Source organism: Hoplias malabaricus, chromosome 18 (assembly GCF_029633855.1).
Source record: "Hoplias malabaricus isolate fHopMal1 chromosome 18, fHopMal1.hap1, whole genome shotgun sequence".
NCBI lineage: Eukaryota > Metazoa > Chordata > Actinopteri > Characiformes > Erythrinidae > Hoplias > Hoplias malabaricus.
In genome coordinates, this window is record NC_089817.1 from 18,422,056 (window position 1) to 18,449,900 (window position 27,845).

Here is a 27,845-nt window from a genome sequence, read left to right on the forward strand (position 1 = left end):
CCTGTGATGGCACCCCATCCAGGGTGTGTTCCTGGTTTGTGCACAGTGATTCTGCAAATGCCCCACAGACAACAAATAAAAAAGTACTGGCGATTAAAAATATTTATAATTGGTTAATTTCTTTACAATGCTGGTCTATAATGACCAATGATCCACATCTTGAGTTTTTAAAGTTATGTTGAAGGGATTTACGTACAGACTATTTTGCCTAACAACCCCCATGCATTTACATGAATTAATATTATAAATATTAAATATCTCAGCACATTTGACCCTAGTGTGGAAGTCAACTCCTGTCTACACATTAAGTCAACCTGAAAACAAATATGACCTCTTGACCCTGGTAGTTCATGTCTAGTCATATTAATCACATTATATTCATTAAACAACATATTTCTTGATTTTTTAGTTATGTGCCAGCCCGTGGGAAACATAATATCACCCAAATACTCTCCAGGCTGTAATAAAAATGCTGCTTTATAAGAAGCAGTATATATCAAATATAGTTCCAGCTGTATGCTGGAATATTTTACCCAAGTAGTACAAAAGTATGTCCAAAAGATATTAAATTGCTGACTTTAATATTGTGACTTAATGCCATTGAGACCTCGTAGAAATGTTCTAAAATCTAATCTTTCCAATTGTTACTGTGGCAAGGGAGGACTATTTGTTAATACACTTACATTCAGAAGACATTCATAAATGTTTGCCAATAAGTAACTGTCAGTGTATCTTTATTAGAGATTCAGTAATCTAAACCACTGACTGCAGCAATTTTAGGAGCTGGCATAGTGGAAGAAATCTGTCTATTGTAGGGAAAGCAGACTGAAAAGACTTATTCCTTGTTGCAAATCAGGCGACCAGTGAAGGAAGGGATGTCCAAATGAGGCCTAGCATGTGAAAGGCTTTTGATGGTTTTCTAACAGTGCTACGAGATCAATCTCAAAGAAAATTTCACGTTTTAAGACTGAGATCTTTAAAATGGACTTCCACAGATTTGACAAAAATCATATTACTCAGTAATAATTATATTAAACAATCTGGTTCTAAACAGTCTAGTTTGATGTGTAATTTGCTCTTCTGGATTATTAGCAATCATGTGGCATCAGAGTGGGATATGATGTGAATATGGCACATTACCCATGTGAACAAACACTGTGTAGTGGTAATTTAATAGGCACATAGGGCAAATACATATTTAGGAAAATAAGATTTATATTTATTTACTATTTGAAAATATATGAATGACTCAGAATACCACTTACACAGGCAGGAAATTCTACTAACACATTATTGCATGAGCTGAGCGGTTGAAGGGACACACAAATCCAACACAACACATTTTGTTGATAAGAAGAATCAAAAACCAAAAAAGTGAATACAAATAAACAGAAAAATATGTATTTATTTTTTGCTAACATTGTGTTAACCCCAAAATGGGTCATTTCAACTTTACTTGCATTACTGAAAAATAAACAGTAACAAAACTAATATAATTTGGGCAGTATGAGCATAAAATTTTACCCAAAGTCACTGGTTGACAGCAGTTAGACAAACCAAATAAACAATAATTAAAAAAGTTTTTAAAAAGCAAACAGCACATTATATACACAATATGGGTTCATTTTTCATAAAGAATATCTTAGACTAAATAAAAGACACTTTATATGCTCAGGAATGATGTGCATACAGTAACATATAGGTATTTGACTTACAGCACACCGATCAACATACATGCACCTAAAGGATATTACAAAGTTCAATAAAAAACCCAGTTGGGTTAAGTATAAAACTTGTATCTCTTATAAAGAGAAGCAATTTCTTCACGGATAATCAAATGCCAAATCTCTTAAAATAATAATGAAATTATATAAATTTGCAATTTCTCTTGGTTTTACTCTCACTGGACCTCTGTGTAAACCTCATAACATACATTTACCTACATGGAACAGATTTTTAAGATCTCCAGCAGATGGAGCTCCAGTCTCATAGCTCTATTCCGCATTAAGTACCGATTTATTTGAAATTAAAAAGAAAAATCAGACAAGCTCTCCAACTCGGGTTACCACTAATGGATGAACCTTTGAATTCATTTTATTCCATTGAGCAAAGAAACACAAATAGCATTAGAAGTCAAACACAGGAAGAACTTGTAAATTGTAGTCAAAACCTAAACACTTGAAGGTCTAATGTTACAAAATTAGTTCAAGGGCAAGATTCAATACTAACTTTTTCTTTTATTTGTAACAAGCAACCAGCAATTTAGAAAAATAAATACTGAATTTTGTTACATCATGGTAACATAGGGCTTTGGTTAGGCTTTTTTGTAAGGTGCTTAAAATACCCTACCCCAAAGAGAAGCACTGATATATGTTTTTTTCAAAACTTTTTTGTGCGTATCTGGGGAACATTCAATCTTTGATGACCGAAGTACACATATTCCACAAGGGTATATATAATTAAACAAACACACACACAGGGAAAAAAATAAATAAATCAAAGCACACTTAATAGAAATATGAGCAAAAAAGCACCTTGAAATTTAATACCAAGATAAAAAAAATTCAAACTCCATGTTTGTGTTATCTGCTACAGAGTAAAACAGCTTAGAGTAGTGTAAGACACCACAATCTGCTCAGCTCTCATTAACAAGTTCCACAGCCATGATCACAGAGGAAGGGGGGAAAAAACTCCACTTTTAACTAAGCAACAGCTACCACAGCAACGGCAAAGCCAATCAGCACATTCCTCTTTTGTAAAAGAGAACTGGAACAGACTATCATGCACAAAAAAATAAAAAAATAAAAATAAAAACACCACACCTGTTCTGATCCAGCTCAGAAGACGAAAGAAATTAACCAATTTTCAAAAGAACAATAAATAAACCACAGGTATAACAAACATTAAGAAATCATAAAATAATTAAACGTACATCAACAAGGAAATGGTTGTTAAAAAAAATGTTTATTGAAGACCTCAATCTGCATAGCAACCACAGTTAAATCTTAAGAAAAATCTAAAAGCACACTTCCCTCAACACTTTAAGAGTTTTCTTCTTATGGTTCTCATATGTTCAAGTACTGCAGAAAATTATACATATTGAGTGAAAAGCATGTCACTAGTGTGACTTTGTGCTAGTGTTGTAACCCACCATTCTAGGCTACTGTCTCTTAGCCTTCAGGATCCTGAGCAGCTTGCCTGAAACCACACCTTAGTCCACAGGGGAATTGCTGGCTTTGACCCCTGCACGGCCAATCTGGAGCCAGGGGAGTTTAGCACAGTTCTTAAAGAGTTGCTCGATGGCAATGTGGCGCACATGAAGCTGTGATGCCAGAGAGTCCTTCTCCTGCACAGCTACTGAAAGCTCCTCAAAAACCTCTAAAAGGGACAGGAAGAGAATTATTAAAGAGATGGGTATAAAGACAGTTTAGCACTCATAGTAATATACAGGGTGGGCCATTTATATGGATACACCTTAATAAAATGGGAATGGTTGGTGATATTAACTTCCTGTTTGTGGCTGTTTGTTCCTGTTTGTTTCCTGTTTATGGGAGGGGGGAAACTTTTCAATACGAGTGGTGACCATGGACGGCCATTTTGGATCCAACTTTTGTTTTTTTCAATGGAAAGAGGGTCATGTGACACATCAAACTTATTGTGAATTTCACAAGAGAAACAATGGTATTTAATGTATCTTTATTCTTTCATGAGTTATTTACAAGTTTCTGACCACTTATAAAATGTGTTCAAAGTGCTGCACATTGTGTTGTCAATGCAACCCTCTTCTCCCACTCTTCACTGGAAACTGTTCATCTAGGAATGCCCAGACCTGACACCCATAATGTGGTGGTGCACTATCTTGCTGGAAAAACTCAGGGAACATGCCAGCTTCAGTGCATAAAGAGGGAAACACGTCATCAGGTAGTAATTTCGCATATCCAGTTTGCATGATAAAGAATGGCCCCACTATTTTTGTGCCCCATATACCACACCATACCATCAATTTTTTTTGTTCCAACAGTCTTGGAGGGATCTATCCAATGTGGGTTAGTGTCAGACCAATAGCGGTGGTTTTGTTTGTTAACTTCACCATTCACATAAATGTTTGCCTCATCGCTGAACAAAATCTTCTGTGTAAACTGAGGGTCCTGTTCCAATTTTTGTTTTGCCCATTCTGCAAATTGGAGAAATGGGAGATTGTGGTCTTGTAGGGTGACTTGCATAGAAATCTGCTGCAATGACCTGGTTACTGTTTTCATTAGACATCAACACAATTTCTATCCACTCCCCACGTGTTAACCTCTGTGACATGTCAATGGCTGTAAACAAAGAGAAACTTGTAAATAACTCATGAAAGAATAAAGTTATGTTAAAACCAAGCACACCGTTGTTTTTCTTGTGAAATTCCCAATAAGTCTGATGTGTCACATGTCCCTTTTAAAGAAAAACAAAAGTTGGATAAAAAATGTCAAAATGGCCACCCTGGTCACCACCCATCTTGAAAAGTTTTCCCCCCTATACTTCCATATAAAGTTATTTATTTGTTAAAAAAGTTTGACACATCCAATAAATGTCATTCCACTTCACGATTGTGTCCCAATTGTTGTTGATTCTTCACAAAAAATTAAAATTTTATATCTTTATGTTTGAAGCCTGAAATGTGGCAAAAATTTGAAAAGTTCAAGGGGGCTGAATACTTTTGCAAGGCACTGTAAATCCGAGTGACATTCAGATGATGTCTGTTACCTGATTCTGATAACACTCTCCCAAGTCCAGAGAATTGTTAACACCTACACCAAGAACCTGGTTCTCTTTCGTTTTCATACTTTCACTGCTCTGAAATATATTTTCTGGAAGTATCCATTGAAATGTGTGCCAATTCCTTTCTATTTCACCCTATGTTTCACCCTCTCCTGCTCTTCACTATTCCTCTGGTTAACATCAGATTCAGCCTCCTGTACACCTCTGCTGGTGTTCTCTTCATTAGTAACAGAGGTGTTGATATCCTGTGAACTGTGGTAATATAGAACCAAATATGTTGAGTGGTCTGTGATCAGTACTAAAGTCTTACTTTGAATCTGTAGCAGCAGTTGTGAGTTTAGCTGATGGAGCTCTTCCACGCTCATTTTGAGTACTGTGAAAAAAACAAGTATGAGCACAGATGTAACAATGTTCCTCTTACATTAAAGCAAACACAAGAACAGTGCTTTTCAAGACAACAAGACCAAAGGGAAATTAGGCAAGCCTAGTTTTGCTGGACCACAATTAGCCATATAGTCATTGTCAGAGGTATTTCTGGCATTTCCAAAACAGGAAAGCCCAAAATATATACCCTTGTCACTGGAAGGTCTGGAGAAGCTGTGGTGCTTCATATCAATGTCTTTGTTTACATGTGTTTTTTTTAATATGCGATTGTGTTGTACAGAAAATATGAAGGGCAGGACTAATAAATGCAAAAATGAAAAAAGCAGCACAAAGTTATTTTCATAATATATAACACAGGCATCAATGTTTTTCTTGTTCATTTTATGTAAAAAGAAAAACGTAATGATTTACCACCAAAGAACAAAAAAGACCAAGAACATTTTGTTGATTTAAATAATTACAATGACTTATTTATTCAATGCAACAGGTTAAAGCACATGAAGTTTAAGGAGACTGTGTGCAATTTTATAAACACACTAATAACACAAAATGTCTCCGCTCGACTTCCCTTTACAATATTTCAGGCAAAGACACACACTCACGTGAAATAAGACAATTTCAGCAGTCCTTCTCTCTGTGAGATATAATAGGTGTGCTTTGTTGCGAGCTGTCCTGTTGAGCTTGTGAAATAACCAACGCCGAAGGCTCCAGCCAACGCGCACAGTGTCGCGCCAAACACAGCCCCAGAAACACACACAAATGGAACATGTTCCTGTCTTATTTCCTACTATTCAGCCATGGTTTGTGCTGAAGAACTTACTGTTTTTTGGATCCAGCTGGGAACTAATTTTTCTAGTTCACGAACAGAGGCGATTGCTCTAAGACTGCAAGGGAAGCTCAGCTTCCCGCTCAGCGTCTCTGGGGTCTATGGGGCAGTGGGCTGGCCTCGGCTGGCCCGGACGCTCAGCTTCTGCATGATGATTGGATGATCTGTCTGAGGCTGAATCCCTTTTTGATTGACAGCGAAATGAGCGAATCAGCGATCCTTTGGTGTAAAGCATTACATTTTCATTCTGTTCTGAGTTGAACCGGAGACTTCTGACTAAGAGTCCTCATAGCGGCTTTTTCGTTAAAAACGACTAGCGACAAATCAAGCTTCTATTTCTGGTGGGTTTTTTGTAGCTGCTTGTGTTTGGAGACTGACTTCTATCACTCTTTCTGACTTCTATCGCAGTTTCTGTCCAGCGGGTGCTGCTGAGCCCCACCACCATCACAAAGCACTCACAGGTGGACACACTTCACATGGGCCAAGGCCGTTTAAGCAGCCTAGCTCTGCTGGCCATTGAGAGGACACTAGTCAAGTCCCTGAAAAAGACGCCTTGTTAGTACGACAGGGTCACAGATCATTTTCTTGAAAAGGAACGGAGGGTAAAATTTAAGTATAAATAAACCAACACATTTTATGATGTAGGCCGAAATTGAGCTTCCCCTCCTTGAAAGACCAGCATCCGCCACTGTTCACGAACCAGTTTATGTCAGTTAGGGTGATCATATTTTAGTTTCCAAAAAAGCGGACACTTGTGGCAGACAAACACAGTATGCCTTTATGGACAGATAATATTCCTTTCAATTCAACTTAAACAATAATAACAAATTATAACAAACTATAAAAATAGTTTATCTTGTAAATAGCTTATTTCAGTTGCTGACAGTGTATGCACGATCATGAAAAGCCTGTTATTTTCTGTTCATAAAAAGCTACAAAACTGAAGCACTGTGTTGAGATGACATTAAAGAAACTTATTTACCAGAAACCAACAAGATAACATTTTAACATTCAAGTTTTCAACATTTCTAAAACCAAGCATCTTAATCTATACTTGATAAAGAAACAGGGCATCGCTGAGAACTAGATATTTATTAATGACTTACATTTCTATAAGGGACTGACTGATAAAATGGTGCTGTAACAAATTCACAGCTTCATTTATTTTGAGTAACACCTCACTCTGGTGTTCTGGCTCTATTAATCCAAAGTTTTTGCCCGTTTTCGTGTTAAACAAACAGCTTTGCAGTTGTAATTTACTCATCAGGAAGTCAGTAACCATGAGATGTGTCCATTATTTGTGTCGTTATGGGGACAGACAAGGTGACTTTCAGTTTGATAAATATATAATAGAAAACAAAAGGCTGGGTATGCCTCCAAACAAAGAGATTATGATAAATATTACCTAAAACGTTCAACACATTTCTGTTTGAGGCTAGAGTAAAACCAGGGCCGTCACTAGATTAATGATTGGGGGGCTAAGTTTTAACCAGGGGGTTCTGGAGTAATTGCCTCATAGCAACAAAGTGCAAAGCCTCAAGTAGCTGCTGCCTTTACAAAATAAAAAATTTTGAATATTCATCTACAGGTAGAAAAACAAAACTGAGTTGTGACCAACTATTAACTGATTATATACAGGTATCTAAAACACAGTCATTACATCAGGAAAGAACATAAATATCACTTCAGTCTGCCCTAAATACTGCAGTGTTTAATAAATTTTAAACATCTTTTCAGCTGGCTTACTTTACCTTCTATAAGAGTCTGGTACTCATTACATTATCAGATGTCCAGTCAAAATTTCATAGAATTAATTGCTTATTTAAGACTCATTTGTTCTACACTCTAATTAATGTTAAACTATATGCAAAATATTAAACGTGATTATAATGTATAAAAGATTACTTTAATTCAAATGTTTAACTGTGATGTGTTGAGGGAGAATTAAACATAGTTTCTCCAGAACACGGTGATAACATTTGGGTGTGGGGATAGTAGAAAAAAGCCCCCTTAAAAAAGGTCTAGCAACATCCATGAGTAAAACACTGAGCTGCTACCTGCAGTGGACGTGGATGTACAGCGCTGAAGCGACGTGAGGGCATAACGCCTTCTGTTCACCTTTCAACATTGTCAACGTGAACACTTCAAAGGATTTAGGGCTTATGGCAAGAAACATGACGGGGAAAGACTACAGAAAATAAAATTACCATAATGTCATTGGAAACGAGCTGAATCCAAATTCAGTTCACAAAGTGGAATAAGCTGGCGTTACTACACCATCTGTTGCTAGTTTAGCCATAAGTTCTCTCATGGGAACATGGGAAACAGCATGACTCAAGATTTAGGCCTTGAGGCCTATTCAACATTACTGGATTTTAAAGGCATGCAAGGCTTTGATGATGTCACTGGCTATATCTTTTTTATATCAGCACAGTTTTTGTTTTGAGATTAATGGAAAGAGGAGAAAATACACAGAAAATAAGAACAGTATGGAAGTGTATTCTGGGAAGGGACTAAAAATACATGTACTTCACAGTATTCAGGTAAGCTTTACTGACGAGGAAGACTGACAGACATCAATATATTGATATAGGGCATGGAATGTCAACTACATTTTCTCCTTTGATCAGAATCCTTTTGTCCTCCTCTATCTTTCTCAGCTTTTGACACATTAGGTGGTAATTAATTAAATATATATCAAAAAACAACAATGGAATAGGAACAGAAAAAATAGAACTACTTTTTAAATGGCAACTATGCAAGATAAATATTGTTGTGACAAGTCTGCTACTAACTTATTTTTATAATAGAATATTGACTAATACAATTTTCTAATTCTTGTCTTTGCACTGGCCAGAATGGTGCTACCAATCAAAGAACAGAGGGCTTCAAATTTTAAATAAATAAACAAAACTTTTCTCCCTTAGCATCAATATGGCCCATGACTAACAGACATAATTCTCTTTATACTGAAGTCTTGTATATCCTAATAAAGTAGGAATGGGTTATTACTATGTCCTTTCTGGCAGAACAGCCCAACTTCATGTTCAATTACAAAATTGCCACAAAATATTCAGTTTAAATGGGGTTTACTACATTGTTGTATATTAAATGTTGAATAAAAAATGTCTTATCTTCTTACATTTAGAACCATAAAATAAACTATTTTGATTTGTATCATGAGAACACCTCATCATGTAATCTCCTAGTCTGACTCACTAAAGATATAACAACATATGAATGAATATCAGTACTAACAAAAATTAAAAAATCCTGTGCTACAAAATCCAGTGCAGCCACACTACCCTGAAAAATCCACATAGTGTGAGGTTTGTGTATATCTCTCCTGGGCCATTAGGGCTTTGAAGTAGTTTAGACATGAAAGAGTTTCAAATACAGGTCATTATGAGTTTTCAATTAAGAAATTAGTCTTAGAAAAGAAAAAGTGCTATTGAGCCATCTCTAGAACTCACATTCATCTTGGCTGTGCCCTGTGTGTCGTCTCGGTCTCCCTGCCTCTTTCAGGTCTTCTCCTCCCTGCCGTGTGTGGTCCTGTTCAGTCTGCCACATTCCCTTTGTGGAGCTCTGCAGGAGACCCAGCTCCTCCACTACACCTGCAGATGCCTCATCTGTCCAACGTGGGGTGTAACGTGGCACCTGTGCATCTGACTGTGTTACTAGCTTCCTGTCGCCCTGCTGGCTGTAGCACAGAAGCTGGTGCTTGGAGCCCCATCGGCCAGGTGTGTCTAGGGATCCAGAGTCTCTGTTCTGGGCGTACTGCACAATGCGGCTGATCCGCTGACTAAGAGCCCGCTTCATGCCCTCATAGGTGCTGCGGGAGGCTTTGGAATGGGACAGTTTCTGATTAGCGATGAGGTGGTACTTCTCAAAGCAGTCCCTATGTCCTCGCAAAGATGTAGAATGCAGAAGAGTGGCAGTGGATACACCTGGAACATATAGTATGACACCACATATATAGAATGCTTTCAACATTTACATTTTTACAGTGACTCTTCTAATATAATGAAAAACTAAATGCACATCAACTTGAGTGAAAATAAATATTCTTAAATTTTTGCTAAATATGTCTGAATTTCTTAGTGTCTGGCAAGATCGCCTTTCATTTTTGCTCTGAACTATGACAAGAAATTGTGCAGAATCTTGAATGTTCTTCATTTAACAGGTCATAACTATTTTTCATATCTTTGAAATATTTTTTTAATTGTTTAATACTTTGTGGTTAAATGACAGAAGAATACATGTATTTTTTGGAATCCCCAATATAATACCCAGGTTTTAGTCCCTCAATTTATTATATGAAATTTCCACTCACTAGTTAGCTGCTCTCATATCACGTGGGAAAAGATTATACCAAGCTAGGTGAGTGAAGGCTGGCACAAGTTAGCTACCACAGTTTTTCATTTGCCTGTCAATGTGACAATACTATCATTTCTGTTACGCTATCATAACAATGAATAGAGTGGAGGGAAACAAAAAACCCAAAGTAAATGCACTAAAATAATGACAGTACTTGTCTGACTGGGCTGTGATAATGAGAGTATTGTGGGACAGCACCTAAATGTATTTAGCCTGTTGTGCTAAAAACACAGCTCTATCAATTTTTGGAGATTTAGAGCAAAACCTACAGGCAGATTGGAGCATTCTAATGGCCAGGCAAAGCAGCTTAGCTGTCAAAGTATTAGCATTTCCAAAAGGGAAATGCCCACGTGCATACATGTAAGCACAAACACTACATGAGTTGTCTATGATACATTGCGCTCTAAGACACAGCCCAATTCATATTAAGGAAGCACAGAATCGTGTGTACATTAGGAGCTACAATCTGTAACATGTTTTTGAAGTTCGAAACGTTCCTTGCTTCTAAACTCCAGCCCTGTTTGGATAGTAGGGCAGAATATAACCAGCCATTGGCTACCGTAGATATGCCCTGCTCATCGAGTACATTCTACATGCACCACTTTTTCAGCAGAAAACCACGAGTTTTACCTCTACACACACACACACACACTACTCGCCCTGAAGTTCACCATTTCTCACACACATACACAATTATTTCTGCTTTTTTGGGTTTTAATCATTTGGCCCTATTTTGATGACAGTTATAATTAATTGTGTTTGCATTACTCAAATCACATACAAAGACATGAGATGAACACTCAAATATCTCTGTCTCTGTAGGCTTTATTTACACAATATATTTCACCTTACAGCAAGTTGCCCCCTGGGTTCCTCTGTGTTCAGATAACATTACCATTAGCACTGTGTAAAAATAAGGAGAGTTTAATTAAGGTGGAACTGACATTCCATGGAAAACACTGTCCAATTACTGTACACAAACAGGAACACCTACCTAGTTGGTCCACATTGAATTTAACAATATTTAACATTACACTTATATAGCGCCTCTCTAGAAACCCAAGGATGATTTATAATCAACATTCAATCCACACGCAAGCACCACATCCAGACACCCCAAATCATACCTGCTCTGTGGTGGTACTGACCACTGAAAAATAGAATTAAAGCGGGAAATCAAAGCCACTTAAAGTATGTATGGCAGGCATTGACTTAGAACATGTATAGATATTGCATATAGATTTTGCAGCACTGTTTCTATGGAACATCAAAGGATTTTGGCAAAAACTTTCAAAAGTCAGAAAGATTGCAGCATTGAGGGTCTTTGTTCATTTTAGGTAGCAAAGAAACTCATGGTGTTATGGGAAAAAGAGACAAAAAATAAATCACAACATTTTTTAGAGCAGAGGTGAATGTTTCCATGAAAAAAGTTCAATGAATCCAAATGGAAAACCATGGTCAAGGACATTTTCCACACTGCCAGGCTTTAATCATCTGCATTACCACCTTGATTGATATTGGGCTAGGGTTGGGCGATAAAATGGTAATACTTTATACCACGGTATTTAAAAATATGGATATCGTCTCAAAATGAGGACAGTATTTTAAAATGATGAGGTATGGGGTGTGTCAAATTTCAATTCTTAAGTACAAGGCCAGAGTTCATTCATGTGCATTTCAGAGATCCACAGGAAGGAGGCGCTCTGGAAGCTCACTGACTGATGATATCACACTCTAAAAACAGGTGGGGAAAAACACAATCCCAGTAGCCCACTGCATGTGTGAGTTTAGCGCTGAGTTTGGGTTTAAGAGAGAAAGGAATGAAGCTGAAAGCATAAAGAATATTCAGAAAAACCATCACTCAACTTTATGTTCACCATGTTCACCAGGCTTTATCCTCTAAATGTTAGCAATTTGAGCAGGAGTTTTATGTAAAACAATCTGCTGTGGTGTGCTACAATTGCCTGTTAGCTGACCAACTATGCTTTTAAACAGTGGAGAGTCTTATTTATTTGGTTTTTAGAGTCTTATTTAGAGTCTATTGATTTGGTTAGATTCTTTCTGACTGCAGGAATGTCTGTCTGTGCACTACTGACCGCTGTCTCTATTTTCAAACAGGCATCAATTTTCAATGAATCAAGTGAATCCAAGTGAATACTATGCCTTTTCTGCACCCACGTTTCTCTATTCTTTTTTAAAATAACTGTTTAAATTTTTATAACAATAAAACATAACCTTCTGTGTGACATTCTGAGCCTGTCTAGTCACAGAACTATTTGTCTAAATGTGACGACACTGATGCCCCTTTCACATATGCATGTTAATACAGAAAGTTCAGGGGTTTGTCCGAAGCAGCTGTGTGACCACCTGCAAAATTTGTTGTCGATATTACGCAAACTTTATCCTGGTAGCACTGATGTGATGATTCCGGGTGAAGTCAGAGTCAGCACATGTGAGAATGGTGCAGGAAAAGTTCTGGAGTTTCTCCTGCACTTGCTGCTCAGGCGCTGCTCCACACCCAAAGCACATGTTTTATTTCCCACTGCAAGAGTGCACCTGATGCAAGAAAATCCCTGCTGTGAGCTGCATGTGTGAAAGGCCACTTCAGTATATCTCCAAACCAGATCTCCAGAGTTTCTCTAGAAATTCTCCAGAGTTCATGTGTGTAAGAAGCACAAATCACTTCTTTCAATAGAATAAATTCCTTCATAAACTGCTATAAATGCTATGTAGTTAATATGGCAGAGCTGACCATAAAACAACAGATAATAAAACTGAGCAGTAATACTGAATAAACATATTAGTAGGAAGTGGAAGAAAGATTGTGCTGCTATGTTCATACAAGATATTCTCATAGCACAATTATTTTTCAGGGAAAAAATCTTAAAAAATAAAATAAAATAAAAAAGCACAGAATTCCACAATGAGTTGTCAGTACAATTTTATTTTATACCTTTTCATACTTTTCTGCCTGTATGTTTAAATAAAATTGAAAACCCTTCATATGTGTGAGAGGTCAAAAATAAACTAAATCTATGAGTATATAAACTACATTTAAAATTAAGTCTGCTATATAATTCATTTAAATTAATAAGGTATTTCAAACAAATCTTTTAAGCAGTGGTGATTCACAGCACATTAGTATGAGAATGAGAAAACTACAATAAAAGCTTTTTATTTTTGTAAGAGGACAAGCTGTCAATGTAAATAGTACTGTAAATAGTATGTGTAAGTACTGTACGTATAAGTAAAGTAGTGAGTGAGATGAACAAAACAGTGATATTCAGTTATGCAGATCAAGACAGAAGCTTCCCTTTTATACTGGTCTTGGACCTGCTTTCTGAGTCTGAACCTTAACAGTTATTACAGATTCATATTACTAATACAATATCAACAGGAGACATCACAGTGACAAAGATCTGGATTTACAACTCATATGTACAGCATTTCCTGTTGCTTCTTCTTCTTTTTTTTTTTTTTTGCAAAGAAAAACCCACCACCTGAGACAAAACTAACCTTGGTCTGAAGTAGGACAAGACAGTGGAAATAAATACAGAGCGTACGAATATTGTGCTGTGACAGTTTCTCTTCATCATAAGCCAAATCATGTCAGTGTGCCCCAATTTACAACAAACTTAAAGGAAATCTAAGGAGGCTGTGTGTCCTCAACTCCATGCACACTTCTCTGCCATTCCTCTGAAAGCAGTCATACCTGATGATCTCTCTGCAATATCTCATTTCCCCTCAAGGCTTTAATGTAAAGGGAATAAAAAGAGAATAACCATTAAGCAAGCAGATACTTCAGAAGACAAAATAAAAGAGAGCCCTCAATAAAAGCATTCTTACATTGGCCAGTCTCTAGATCTCTACATTTCACTTCTATCTCTGGCCTAAACACACTTGGATGATGGATAAATCAAAGAAAGAAAGAGAAAGATCAGAGTCATAAAAAAGCTTCAAGAATAGTGAGCGATGAGGTGGTCACACAGCGGTGGAAAGAGGCATAAATGGACATTGTTTATGTATCAATGTCAGGATAAGGACAGAAATGTTAATGTTTGAGGAACAAACTGCAGTACCAATGCGTACCCCCCCACTCCTCCCTTTTTTTATTTGTTGGTTTGATTTTTCCTATATATTTTCTAAATATATGATTCTTTGGAAATGAGGAAAAGCTAAAAACACTACAAGAGCGCTATTCCAGACAAAGAAGATCGGATGTCCATGACCTGAAGAGCTCAAACTGACAGAATAGTTAAGGAAAACAGGCTGGACAGGAGGCTTAAGAAAACAAACCAGTAGGCCTATTATAATTACCATCACTTGATCTTAGTCATTTAAACTGCCTGATATTATTTTTCAGGTTTTATATTTAAAAACTGTTCAATCAAAGCAAACTAAATAGGGATTGTAGCAGTTGGGATAAAAAAAATCATGCATGTAAGTTATAAAAAAATAAAGCAAGCCAAAACACATATGATTAGATCAAGTCAACAAGAGTACTAAATGCACTTCTAATGCGTGCATTTCAGTGATGGTTATTATACCACCACCTAATTGCCTTGCGCCATTTAGGCAAAAGGATAGTTGTGACAAGGAAATGCATGACAGCGTTATCCCCTTGGAGGGAGACCCGCCTGCTGTGTCAGGGCTCGCCCATGGGCAGAGTTTTGTTTTGCACAGTAATATCAACAGACGCGTCTCTTGATGGGTTGGAGGGCAGTGTGCGACCAGGCTTCAGTGACAGGGGTGTGGCCCATGGCTTAGCGGTATCTCCACATCAATTGCTTTCTAGCTACTGGCTGTTCATCTAGCCCTGAAACATTTTCTCACTGTTCTGAGTGGACAGCATGTCCTAGTCAGGACAGACAACACCACGGTTGTGTCTTACCTAAACAGGCAAGGGGGAACACGTTCCCTTTCCCTTCTGAAGCTTTCCCAGTCTCTTCTGTTGTGGAGCAGTCATCACCTTCTGTCACTCAGATCAACACCCTGCCCCCAGGTTCGGCAAGGCCACTGTAGATCTCTTCACATCCAGAGAAAATACAAATTGTCCTCTGTTCTGTTCTCTAACAGACCACAATGCACCCCTGGGAGTGAATGTCCTGGCAAACCTGTGGCCCAACAATCTGAACAAAGGAGACACGCTCGTGTCCAAGGGTAATAGGTGGGGGCCATATTACCCTCTTCACTATGCATCATCAGCCTTGCAGGTGTGATTAGAGGTGTCTTCAGCCAGATATGAAATAGCTTGATATCTCATGCAGCTTGTTTTGTACCTCGTTCCTCTTCTTCAGGGAACAGGAATTATATGCATAACCTTACATTTTCAATGCCTTGTGCGGTTAAGGAAACATACACACAGCATCTACTAAGTCCTCTTAGATCCTTCATAAACCACTATAAGCATCAGATCCTCACGCTAGGTTATTGATGCACCACCAAAACCACCACCACAATGATACATGGGGATATGACAGCGAAACATTAATACAGTATGTAACAAATACTATAAAGATAATTCTGTTGAGTATAATGTTTAACAAGGTCAGAGCAACAATCAGATGGACAAGAGGGAATAGTGTAATCCTCATCTTTAATTAGCACAAACAAATTAAGCAGAGGGCGAAAGGGTACGGTCATGGAGAAAGTAACATTACCATAAGTAATTTCCTGCTTTTTCCAAGCTTGATGCTTAAAGTCAAAAGGCTGAATATATATACAGAAGCTCTAATTGCTTTCTTCTACTTTCTCTGGCACATCACAAATCCTTTCATGTTGCTCTAATATAGTTTCTGAAAGCTTTCTATGCAAGTGATTTTCTTATTGTACTGGTAAATTAGGACACTTCTGCAGCTCTGAAATGATTCAGCTTTATGAGTTTTCTTTATGCACTCAATGGCACTATGAAATGGAGGCTAATTTATTATTTTGTTGAGGGAATTTTTGCTTTACAATTTGCTCAGTAATCAGCTTAACCATGTGCAGTTCACAGCTGGTCCATATGTCCATGTTTGTCAGCTGTGCTTAGTGTCTGGAATTGAAGGTAAGGTCGCAGGATCCTTGACTCATTTCTGTGAAACTGCAAGAAGTGCGAGTTTGTGTGTGTGCATAAAATCCTGCATGAGTTAGTGTCTGAAACCATTCACTACTCTCCTGAATTTTAGTTCCCTATAATAATGCACTGTATAATGAGTAATATGTAGAATAGTGAACACGGAGGTATTTTGGACACAGTGACAGACTCAAGGCTTAATAAAGTTTAAGCCAAAACTGTTGTCAATCAGGCTGATTACCTGATCATATATGAGATTCAGTGAAATGTTTTTCATCTACTGAAGAGACCTCATTTCAAAAGCTAATATTAAAGCTGAAAAAGGCAGATTAGTCTGATCCAGGCAAAGCTATTAAGGAAATAAAATGAGCTTTCTGACTAGTCTCTCACACAATCACACATCTGCAAATTTGAAAATGTACACTCAGCAAACCCAAGTATTTCCATTACATTGTACCATCCAGTGTGCAAACCAAAGCTTCAGCTCAGAGATAATCAGAGAGCTTTACACCTGCAGGGTGAAGAGTTCAAGCCACAATGCAGAAGCAATTCCTTGCACAATGACTTCAAATAATGGACACACAAAAATGGATGTGCATACACTCACACACGGATCACATTATTATAGTGATCCAGGTCTCTAGAGTGTTCTGTTATAGAGGAATTTTTTCTGGCTGAGACTGGGTTTCACGTGCCAGTGTGCAAGCACTCTGCTTACATAAAAGAATGAGGGACTGCTGTTGTGAGGTCTCTCTACCTGTCTCTTACTCATTCTTTTAAAGGACCGACCACTTAGGAATTAATCAATAATATATATTCAAACATAATTAAACCAGTATGTTAAATGTTTATTTTATTTATTTTTTACTTGATCTGTTAATTTATTTGTCTTGTTAAATTCTCTACTGTTGGGTTTATGGAACATACAGTATTTTGTTTCATATTCATCTTATTTTCTTATTTGATGTACATGATTTTTTCAAAAAATACAATGTTTGTTTGAAAAGTAAAGAATGTAAAAACAAAAAAGAAACATTTTACTTTTCTCTCTAAGTACTGTGTGATAACAATGATGACTTGAAAACACCAAGCACACTAAAATAGCACAGCTCCAAATATGAAAGCTACATACGTGTGAAAACAAACTAAATGTTTGACTACACAACAAAACCAAAATTTGTGTCATTAATTCTGTGGCTGTATGTCACCAGGACAGCACACAAGTGACAAAAGACACATAATTTAGCCCCATGGACACAATTCTCACGGTCTGGAGTCAAGGCCGTAAAACTCTACTGGATGCTCATGATCTCCGGGCCCTTGAACGTCACTGCACCTCAAACAGGAATGCCACTGTAATAACAGACAGGAAATAACAGAATGGGCTCAGGAATACTTCCAGAAAGCATTGTCAGTGAACACAATCCACCGTGCCATCCGCGGTTGCCAGCTGAAACTCTACACTGCAAAGAGGAAGCCATTTCTAAACAAGTTCCACAAGCTCAGACGTTTGCACTGGGCCAGGGGTCTTTTAAAATGGAGTGTGGCAAAATGGAAGACTGTTCTGTGGTCAGAGGAGTCACAATTTGAAGTTCTTTATGCAACACTGGGACGCCATGTCATCCAGACCAAAGAGGACAAGGATAACCCAAGTTGTTATCAACGCTCCGTTCAGAAGCCTGCATCACTGATGGTATGGGGTTGCATGAGTGCTTGTGGCATGGGCAGCTTGCATGTCTGGAAAGGCACCATTAATGCAGAGAACTATGTTCAGGTTCTAGAGCAACATATGCTCCCATCTAGACGCCATCTCTTTCAGGGAAGACTCTGCATTTTTCAACAAGAGAATGCCTGACCACATTCTGCAGCAATCACAACATCATGTCTACGTAGGAGAAGGATCCGGGTACTGAAACGGCCAGCCTGCAGTCCAGATCATTCACCTATAGAGAACATTTGGCGCATCATAAAGAGGAAGGTGCGACAAATAAGGCCCAAAACGATTGAACAGTTAGAGGCCTGTATTAGACATGAATGAGAGAGCATTCCTATTTCTAAACTTGAGAAACTGGTCTCCTCTGACCCCAGACGTCTGTTGAGTGTTGTAAGAAGAAGGGGGGATACCACACAGTGTCCCAACTTTTTTGGGATTTGTTGATGCCATGAAATTTTAAAACAACATATTTTCCCTTAAAATGATACATTCTGTCAGTTTAAACTTTTGATCTGTGATGTGTGTTTTATTCTGAATAAAATATTAGATGTTGGCACCTCCACATCATTGCATTGTGTTTTTATTCACAATTTTTTTTAGTGTCCTAACTTGTTTGGAATCCGGTTTGTATAAAAATGTTTTTATCCCCAGTTAGATTATATAGCAGGTGTTTCCACTACAGTTTATGACATTGTTTTTTTTTTTTACTTACATGAATATGTAACATTCTGCAATGTTCAACGAATTTAAAAATATGCTGCTAACATTAACATGTTTTCTAATAATTTATGACAATATTTTGTCCTGATGGATGTTCGGTCCTGGCCATCTCATAATATAATAATACTCTGAGAGAGAATTATTATTATTATTATTATTTTTCAATTCCCTCAAAATATCTCTTGAGCAAGCTCATTGAATCATCTCTGTCCTTCATGGGTTGGTCGAATTAGAATAGGGAAGCTGTAAGAATGTGCAGATTGCGAGTTTCCTGAGGAAAAATTGGGGAAAACCAGCAGACTGAGAAACCCTGGGAAAACCCTCAGACCTAGATGGCTGGCTAATACTAATATGTTTGTGATTCTAGTTTCATTTTTGATCTCGCTGGACTTGTTTGCCTAGTGTTGCTTTACTGCAGTTGTACACTTTGCATAATCATTCTCCCCATTAGGTTTTCCCAGCATTTTTTTCGATAATGAAGTATGTGTGTCAGGTTGTTATCGTCAAAGTGTGCCTGGTAGATTTGGTTTCAGCTTATGAGCCTTTGTTTTCCTTCAACTGAGCATGAATAATCTCTGTGGATGTGAATATTTCTTTGTCTGTGTAGTCTTATGTAATAGACTGTGACCGATAAGGCAGGGTCAGATAAGCGTGTGTCTCAGCAGTTGTAAAGTAGTAAGACATGACTTGATCATCCTGTGTTTTTTGTACATTTCACTAACATGAAATGGACCACATTGAAGTATCCTAATATGTAACAATCTGCTGAGATTTCTGTAAGATAGAGTGTATTTGACTAATGAGGAGATGAAGAGCATATTTCCCATCTATCTCAGGATAAACATTAAATTTGTGACAAATTAACACAAAGTAAACCTGCTTTTCATCTACTGATTACTGAACCATCGCTAATAAGCTGTAATTAAGACTGTGCCAAACTTTAAATAACAATGGCAGTGTGCATGGATGTGATTTTGTGTGAGAGACCTACCATCACTCAGAATGGAAAAATTATAAACAGTGATTATTCATGCCTGCCATGTGCTGCACCCTCTGCATATTTAGCTAACATAAAAGATGTAAGCAAATGGGGGAAAGAGCGAGAGAAGAAAAGTGAGCGACTAAATAAAGAGAGCGCTGCGGTCTGACCTACAAGGTGCCTTACTGAATGAACACAGTCAGACCACAAGTGTTGTGCTGTGATCACAAGTAAATGGCCACAGGTCTTGGTACACGAAAGACTTTCCTTAGGGGAAGGCAAACCACATTGCTGTTTCTGACCAGCATGATATCACATAGTGTCATTCAAAGCAACATGATCCAGCTACAATACACAGCAGATGGGGTCTTCATTCATTTTAATCTACTGCAGCATAATTTTACTGGCTTTATATGCTTTCAATTTTAGTATGTTCAGTACCTTTGTTTTGAAATCTTGGTTTAACCAGGGCAAATGGCAAATGTCGCCGGCATGTTCAGACTTGATCATTTTCATACAAGCCTGTTCATTCCACTGCCTAGATGAACACGCACCTGTGTTCCAAATAACTGTTTTTCTTTGCCTTTCCTTCCTCTTACAGTTTCATTTCCTCCCTTTTATCTGTGCCCTCCCCCAACCAACTGTTTGTTTTGAAAGTGAGTGTTATGTTCCAAAGCATAAATACAGTAGATTTTGTAGTAATTATACATCGCTTAAAGCTCTGCATAGTGTGTTAGAGCTCTTCTGGGGACTGCATAGATCCACTGCTGTCAGTAGCACGGTTCTGTTCTTTGTCATTTCTCACAGTGGTGATGCTCTATATGCTGACCTATAAAAGCGAAGTGCAGTGAACTCTTAAAGCTCATATGGGCAATAAGATTACCTTTCTTAGTAGCTGTTAAGACCACAAAACTACATACCGGATTCCAAAAAAGTTGGGACACTAAACAAATTGTGAATAAAAACACAATGCAATGATGTGGAGGTGCCAACATCTAATATTTTATTCAGAATAGAACACAAATCACAGATCAAAAGTTTAAACTGAGAGAATGTATCATTTTAAGGGGAAAATATAGGTTGTTTCAAAATTTCATGGCATTAACAAATCCCAAAAAAGTTAGGACAAGGCCATTTTTTACCACTGTGTGGCATCCCCCTTCTTACAACACTCAGACGTCTGGGGTCAGAGGAGACCAGTATCTCAAGTTTAGAAATAGGAATGCTCTCTCATTCATGTCTAATACAGGCCTCTAACTGTTCAATCGTCTAGGTAAAAGATCTGGACTGCAGGCTGGCCGTTTCAGTACCCGGATCCTTCTCCTACGTAGACATGATGTTGTGATTGCTGCAGAATGTGGTCAGGCATTATCTTGTTGAAAAATGCAGGGTCTTCCCTGAAAGTGATGGCGTCTAGATGGGAGCATATGTTGTTCTAGAACCTGAACATAGTTCTCTGCATTAATGGTGCCTTTCCAGACATGCAAGCTGCCCATGCCACAAGCACTCATGCCGGCCTTGACCATTCCGCACAGCAAATGTTCCAGATTCTCTGAATCTTTTGATGATGTTATGCACAGTTGATGATGATAACTTAAAAGTTTTTGCTATTTTACACTGGATAACACCATTCTGGTATTGCTGCACAACAATGGTGGAATTGGTGATCCTCTTACCATTTTGGCTTCAGAGAGACACTGACACTCTGAGAAACTCTTTTTATACCCAATCATGTTGTCAATTGACCTAATTAGTGGTAATTGGTCTTCCAGCTGTTCGTTATAGTCTCAATTTCTTTTTCCAGCCACTTATTGCTACTTGTCCCAACTTTTTGGGGATTTGTTGACACTGTGAAATTTTGAATCAACATATTTTTCCTTTAAAATGTTACATTTACTCAGATTAAACTTTTGATCTGTCATCTATGTTCTATTACGAATAAAATATTGACATTTGCCATCTCCACATCATTGCATTCAGTTTTTATTCACAATTTGTTTAGTGTCCCAACTATTTTGGAATCCGGTTTGTACACTGCTAGCTACAAAATATGGCAGGTACACATGGATTGACAAAAAAAGACATTCATTCATTGTCTGTACCCACTTATCCTGTTTAAGGGTGGGATGCGGTGGGTCTGAAGCTTATCCGGAATCACTGAGCATAAGGCAGGAACAAACCCTGGAGGAAGTACTGGCCCATTACAGGGCAACACACACTCACACATTCACTAACACTTTCACCTATGGACACTTGAGTAGTCAATTCACCTATCAATGTGTGTTTTTGGACTGTGAGAGGAAACCAGAGCACCCAGAAGAAACCCATGTGGACAAGGGGAAACACACCTAACTCTTTACAGACAGTCACCCATAGGAGGGCTCAAATCCACAACCCCAGGACCCTGGAGCTGTGTGAGTGCAACACTACCTGTTGTGTCACCATGCTGCCAAACAAAGAAATTAAAATCCATATTCAAGTTCTCAAAGAAAGCAATAGAAGTAATATTGGACCATAGTATTGTAATATGTGAATACTCTAAGATATAAAATGCCTGCAGCTGATAAATATTTAATTGACTGTTTTGTTACCTAGTGCTCTTTGTTGCCAAGGAATGCTAAAAATACAGAAATTATACATAAATTATAATAAGCTTAACAGAATATTCGCTTACTCTTCTGCTAAGGCGTATTAGCTCCCTGTTACACAAAGGTGCATTTACAGACAATTTTACTGTCTGTAAAGCTCTGATAGAAATGTGGTATTACTATACCTTGTACCATCAAATGTGTTGCTGCCTCATTGTTTGTATGCTCTGTGATTGCAATTCAGACTTAAGAATGTGAAAAAAAACAGTTGTGGAAGCAGTTAATAATGGAAAAACAGCCAGTCAGACAAAAATTCACAATTTTAGTTACGGGCACTTCACACTTTTCAGACTTTACTTTCAAAACCTAGATGTATATCAAAATATCAAACTGTACTACCTCCATCTATCCTGCACATTGTGAGATGTTTCCCTTTTATATTTCATTTTACCTCATATTTTACAGTACTTTCTATTTTATATTCTATATTTAGTTTTATATTTCTGTATTTTTGTTGTCATTATGCAATTTTATATTTTACTATTATTTTAATGGTAACTATGCCTCGATGTGGAACATCTACTAGATGCCTTGAATTTCTCTCTGGGATCAATAAAGTAATTACCTAAGAATATAAAAGAAATAATTCCCATTTAAGGCCTCAGTTATAAATTTCAGAGCAAAACTTTACACTGACAACTGTAGAACCTACAGCCAATGCCAAACAGTACATTTAGAAACCTGGTTTAATTTCACCAATTTGTGAAATTCTCTCTGAACTCAGTGACATAAACCACACTTACAAATAAGGCATCTAAAAATTCTATCATCATTAGAAAAACACGTTGACATAATTACATTTTTTTTATTTTAATAAGATGAAGACTTATAAGAAGAAACATTGACACTGATAAGCCTGCACTAACCATAATTTAAGCAGGCTAAGTGAGAAAGCTGCTTGTTGATATGCCCTGAAACAAAAACAGTCCACACACTGTTTAAAAACCTGCTAAACCAAGCTGCAGACCTGTGTACGCTGCATAACCATCAGTTTCACAAGAATGTAAAAATATTGTCATAAATTAACCATCAATCCATGGGTACCAGTTTTGTTGAGTACTGATCGTCCAGTTTCGGAGCGAAGCAGTAATGTAAACAGGTGGGAATAATAAATCTCTTATTTATTATAATGAAATTCATGTGTAATTCATAGTTGTTCACCTTGCACTGCAGAAAGGGTCACAATTCAGAAGCACAAAAGTCCACTGCCTTTAGAAAAATACCATTATACCCTGATAGCCACATTAGCAAAAGAGATGATAGAAAAACTCCTAGCATGTTAGTGTTCAATGCATTTCTCTGCTCTTGTGAATAATTCTGTGTGGTATTTATACACAAATTATATAGAAGCTTCAGACATCATGTTATTTCACTTGTGTTTTATTTTGCGTGTAAGAGAAAAGGGGAAAATGTTTTATGCAACTGTCTGCCTGAATTACTTTTCTGGTTTGGGTTTAATAAAGTATTTTGATCGGTACAATACACTGCTTGAGTGCAGAAACTTATTTTAAAAGAATATTTTCTGCACCCATGTAGTGTATTATGTCACTATCTGAGTGCAGTATTTTTAGTTTAATTATCTATTATGTGCACTACATATCTGGGACGAAGGCCAACCTCCACTGATTGACACAGATCTGTTTACAAACATGACAGAGATAAATGGGTCTGGGATTCATAATTATATTTCTTTAATCATAACATCTAAATAATAAATGTGTTGAAAGAAACAAAAAGATTAAATATCACAGTTATTATTTGACTTGTGTGTTTGAGTAACGAGTAACACAGTGGCATTAGTTGAAACCCATAGACTGGCACTTTTCCATTCTATGGTACGTACACTACTCAACGACTTAACCCTATTCACATATTGGTACCTGGTTCAATTTACAGTACCACAGCTCCTCCCTGACCTGTAAATGGTGACAACTCAATTCCACATCACTTATGGAAACCATGGGCTTTTCCACTTCAACACAATTACAATAACGGTAACGTTAAATGTTGTTTTACTCATAATAAACACAACATAATTTTAAAAGCTGCTATGTGTTAGATAACAACAAATGTGATCGCTTGTTAGATAAAAATAAATGTGATCGCTACAGTAGCTTGAAAGTAAAATCTGGTTAGTTTGTGCTGGATGTCTGCATTTCATCATGACTGACAAGTCTTCTTGGCCAATCAGAGTTCTGCAAGGAGGCACCATGTTTACTCCTTACTCTGCTCAATTGGAGCCACAAGCTAACAGGTACTAAAAATACTCAGTTCCAGGTACCAGACAGAGGAAAAGAATCATATTGGAGTCAAGTGTACACGATGGCTACATGAAGAACCATTTTTATCGTTTCTAGTCTCAGTAGTGTCATTGCAATAGACGATGGGCAAATACATAATGGCGAATTGCATTCTGGGTCATGTTCGCCAAATTTTAGGATATCCTTCATTCTCTATTAGCCCAAACGTCAGAGACAGTCAAGTAGATGTGCTGAAGTAATCTTTTGTCTCTCTCTGTCTCTCTCTTTTTTTTTTAAATAAAGGTATTTGTTTCTGCGGGGGGAGGCACGGTGGCGCAGCAGGCAGTGTCACAGTCACACAGCTCCAGGGACCTGGAGGTTGTGTGTTCGATTCCCACTCCGGGTGACTGTCTGTGAGGAGTTGGTGTGTTCTCCTCCGGGTGCTCCAGTTTCCTTCCACAGTCCAAAAACACACGTTGGTAGGTGGATTGGCGACTCAGAAGTGTCCGTAGGTGTGAGTGTGTCAGTGACTGTGTGTGTCTGTGTTGCCCTGTGAAGGACTGGCGTCCCCTCCAGGGTGTATTCCCGCCTTGCGCCCAATGATTCCAGGTAGGCTCTGGACCCACCGCGACCCTGAACTGGATAAGCGGTTACAGATAATAAATGAATGAATGAATGTTTCTGCAGGTCTTGTACATGGCTTTATCTGCTTTAGACACTACTATTTAATTTTGACGTAATACTGTTAGCTGATCTAACAGTGCACCATGTACTAAATGTATGCTGAAAAACATCTATTTTTGCTACAATAGGCTACAGTTCATGCTTGTATTTTATTGGGAAACTTTCTTTGTTAAATATTTATTGACATGTTCTACATGGTTATAGCAGTATTACAATCACATGACAGGAGATCAGACAAAGTGAAACTGAGGAAGAAAAATTTCTCATGATGTGATCTGCTTTTGTGATCAGTCTGCTGGCTGAGTTCCAAATGTATAGTTTGTTTGCCTTTTGTATTTTGCTTGATTACTTATTTATTGCATTTGATTAAACTGGCCTTTATTTTCATTTTGCATGTCAGTACTTTAAAGGTTACATTGCCACTTAATATATGTTAATATATTACTTTTATGTGCCTTTTGTATTTTATTGTTTAGGCTACTTTTACCCACTGTATGATTTCATATTCCGTTCACACAATGTTTATAGTTTCATAACAACACGGGCACATAATAGGTAAAGCAGATAAAGGCACAATGTGGAAGAAAACAATACATACACTTACCCTCTATGCTCAGCTCAAAGCAGACGTGGCAGAAGGACAGTGTTCCTGTATCTGTCTCCAGCTTACAGATGCTACAGATGTTGTCATCATTCAGGTCTATGTTTACAAAATGCTCCTCTTCATCCATTGCTCCTGTTTAAAATATTTAAAATGCCCTCTCAATTTGGACTAATGTAAGAACCTCACATAATATAAATGTATTAATTAAGGAAATCTTAATCATATTAGTATTAGTTTCTGAGCTTGAATAATATATAATACCAAATCACAAATCATACCTTATTCTGGACTAAAGGTCCTCATCTATACTCTATGCCTGTTACCTGGTTTTATACTAAATATTACTGATAATTCTTATGGTTACTTATTGCTAAATTATGGTTAACTCTTTCTTTTTGATTATAATTTTAATTTTCTCACTGAGGTTATCAATCATAAAGAAGATATGATTGCTGCAAGTTCATAAAAGTACCACTCATGCAGAAATGAGAGAAGCCTTTCAGGGTCTCTCCTGTTTACAGGCGCACATTGCTTAGCCACAGAAAACACACACATTTCTGGGATTTACAACATTTTTGACTGTTTGTGTTTTATATCAATTTTTAAGAATCTGAATGCAAGTTTGAGGCAGATCATTTAAATCTCCTGAAAACCTATATTGCATGTGTCAATTCAAAAACATATCTCTATATTTAGGATCATGTGGAAACAAAACAAAACTTCAAGGTTTTTAAAACAGAACCATTAGCTATATTATCCAGAAAGGAACATGTGTCTCAGACAGAGGACCAGGTCTATTTATTAATAATAATAATAATAATAATAATAATAATAATAATCGTAAATTGTTTACGGATGTTCAAACAAGGCAATACATCCAGAGTATTTTTATACACTGCCCAAGATTTACCGAGTTAAAAATAGACGGGCTGAAGGAAGATCATGAAAATCTCTAAGAAGCCTGTTACAAAATCACTCTGTAGGAGATCAAGCTGTTCTAACGAAAGCAACATCCTTAAATAATGGTCAACATATTTACTCGTAGATATTTTTAGACTGAGTACAACACATCTGAAATAAGAAAATATACTATGTGCGTTTGGTAAAAAACAAAAAACAAAACAATGTACCACTAGAAGAGTTACCCTTAAAACTAGCGGCCGAAGGACAATGTTAGCAACTAACGTTGAATAGCTAACGTTATAAAGTCTCTGTGTGAGAGTGAGACACGGCCAGAAACATCTGTCGTGGGCGAGAAAGGGAATCATGTTTTATATGCCAGTATAAACACTATTTAACTGACCACCTTAACCGCTGTCTTTCGCTAAAACGGCTCCTTCTCCCTAGCACACATAGCTGTTTGTGACCGTTATCTAGCTAAGCGGTGTAGAAATAATGACTGTTAATTCTCATCAAAAATACACCACAAGGATACGACATGCGGACAGTACCTTATTTATCGTTGTCAATGATGGTAAACTAGGAGGAAAAAACCCGTGTTGATAACCCAGCAAACCCACGCTGCTGATGGGCGCCAGTTCTGTTATTGAAAAGCAGCAGCTACAAGTCTCCTATTGGAGCGAACCATTGTGCCTGAAACAAGTGGGGGGGGGGGGGTACTACAAAAACATTTATATTTATTCTCACATCACAGTGCATGTACCCGATTACAACCACAGAACATTACTAATTTTGCCATTTTCTATTATTTAAATAGTAATAAATAATAAAACAATTAATATTAACACATAAAAATAAGTGTAAACACAGGAACTCGAAAAAAATGCATTTTGCATTTCAGTGAGTCACTCTCTGGGCAAACGTGTTCATCGCAAAGGGTATAGTCCACACGA

The 27,845-nt window shown here is 37.4% G+C and overlaps 1 protein-coding gene across 2 annotated transcripts; it reads right to left on the reverse strand.

Annotated features, from left to right (window-relative positions):
- Window positions 1-1,254: 1,254 nt before the first annotated feature.
- Window positions 1,255-27,586, reverse strand: c18h21orf91 (chromosome 18 C21orf91 homolog). Of its 2 annotated transcripts, none has more exons than XM_066651643.1 (5): window positions 27,444-27,586; window positions 25,993-26,124; window positions 9,445-9,918; window positions 5,072-5,134; window positions 1,255-3,378 (listed from the first exon to the last, which is right to left on the reverse strand). In XM_066651643.1, exons 2-5 carry the CDS (start codon window positions 26,117-26,119, stop codon window positions 3,212-3,214), a joined length of 831 nt encoding a protein of 276 aa, XP_066507740.1. In that variant the 5' UTR covers window positions 26,120-26,124; window positions 27,444-27,586; the 3' UTR covers window positions 1,255-3,211. The 2 variants fall into 2 exon arrangements, with proteins under 2 accessions (XP_066507740.1, XP_066507739.1); XM_066651642.1 differs by having other exon boundaries at window positions 25,987-26,124.
- Between the last annotated feature and the right edge of the window lie 259 nt (window positions 27,587-27,845).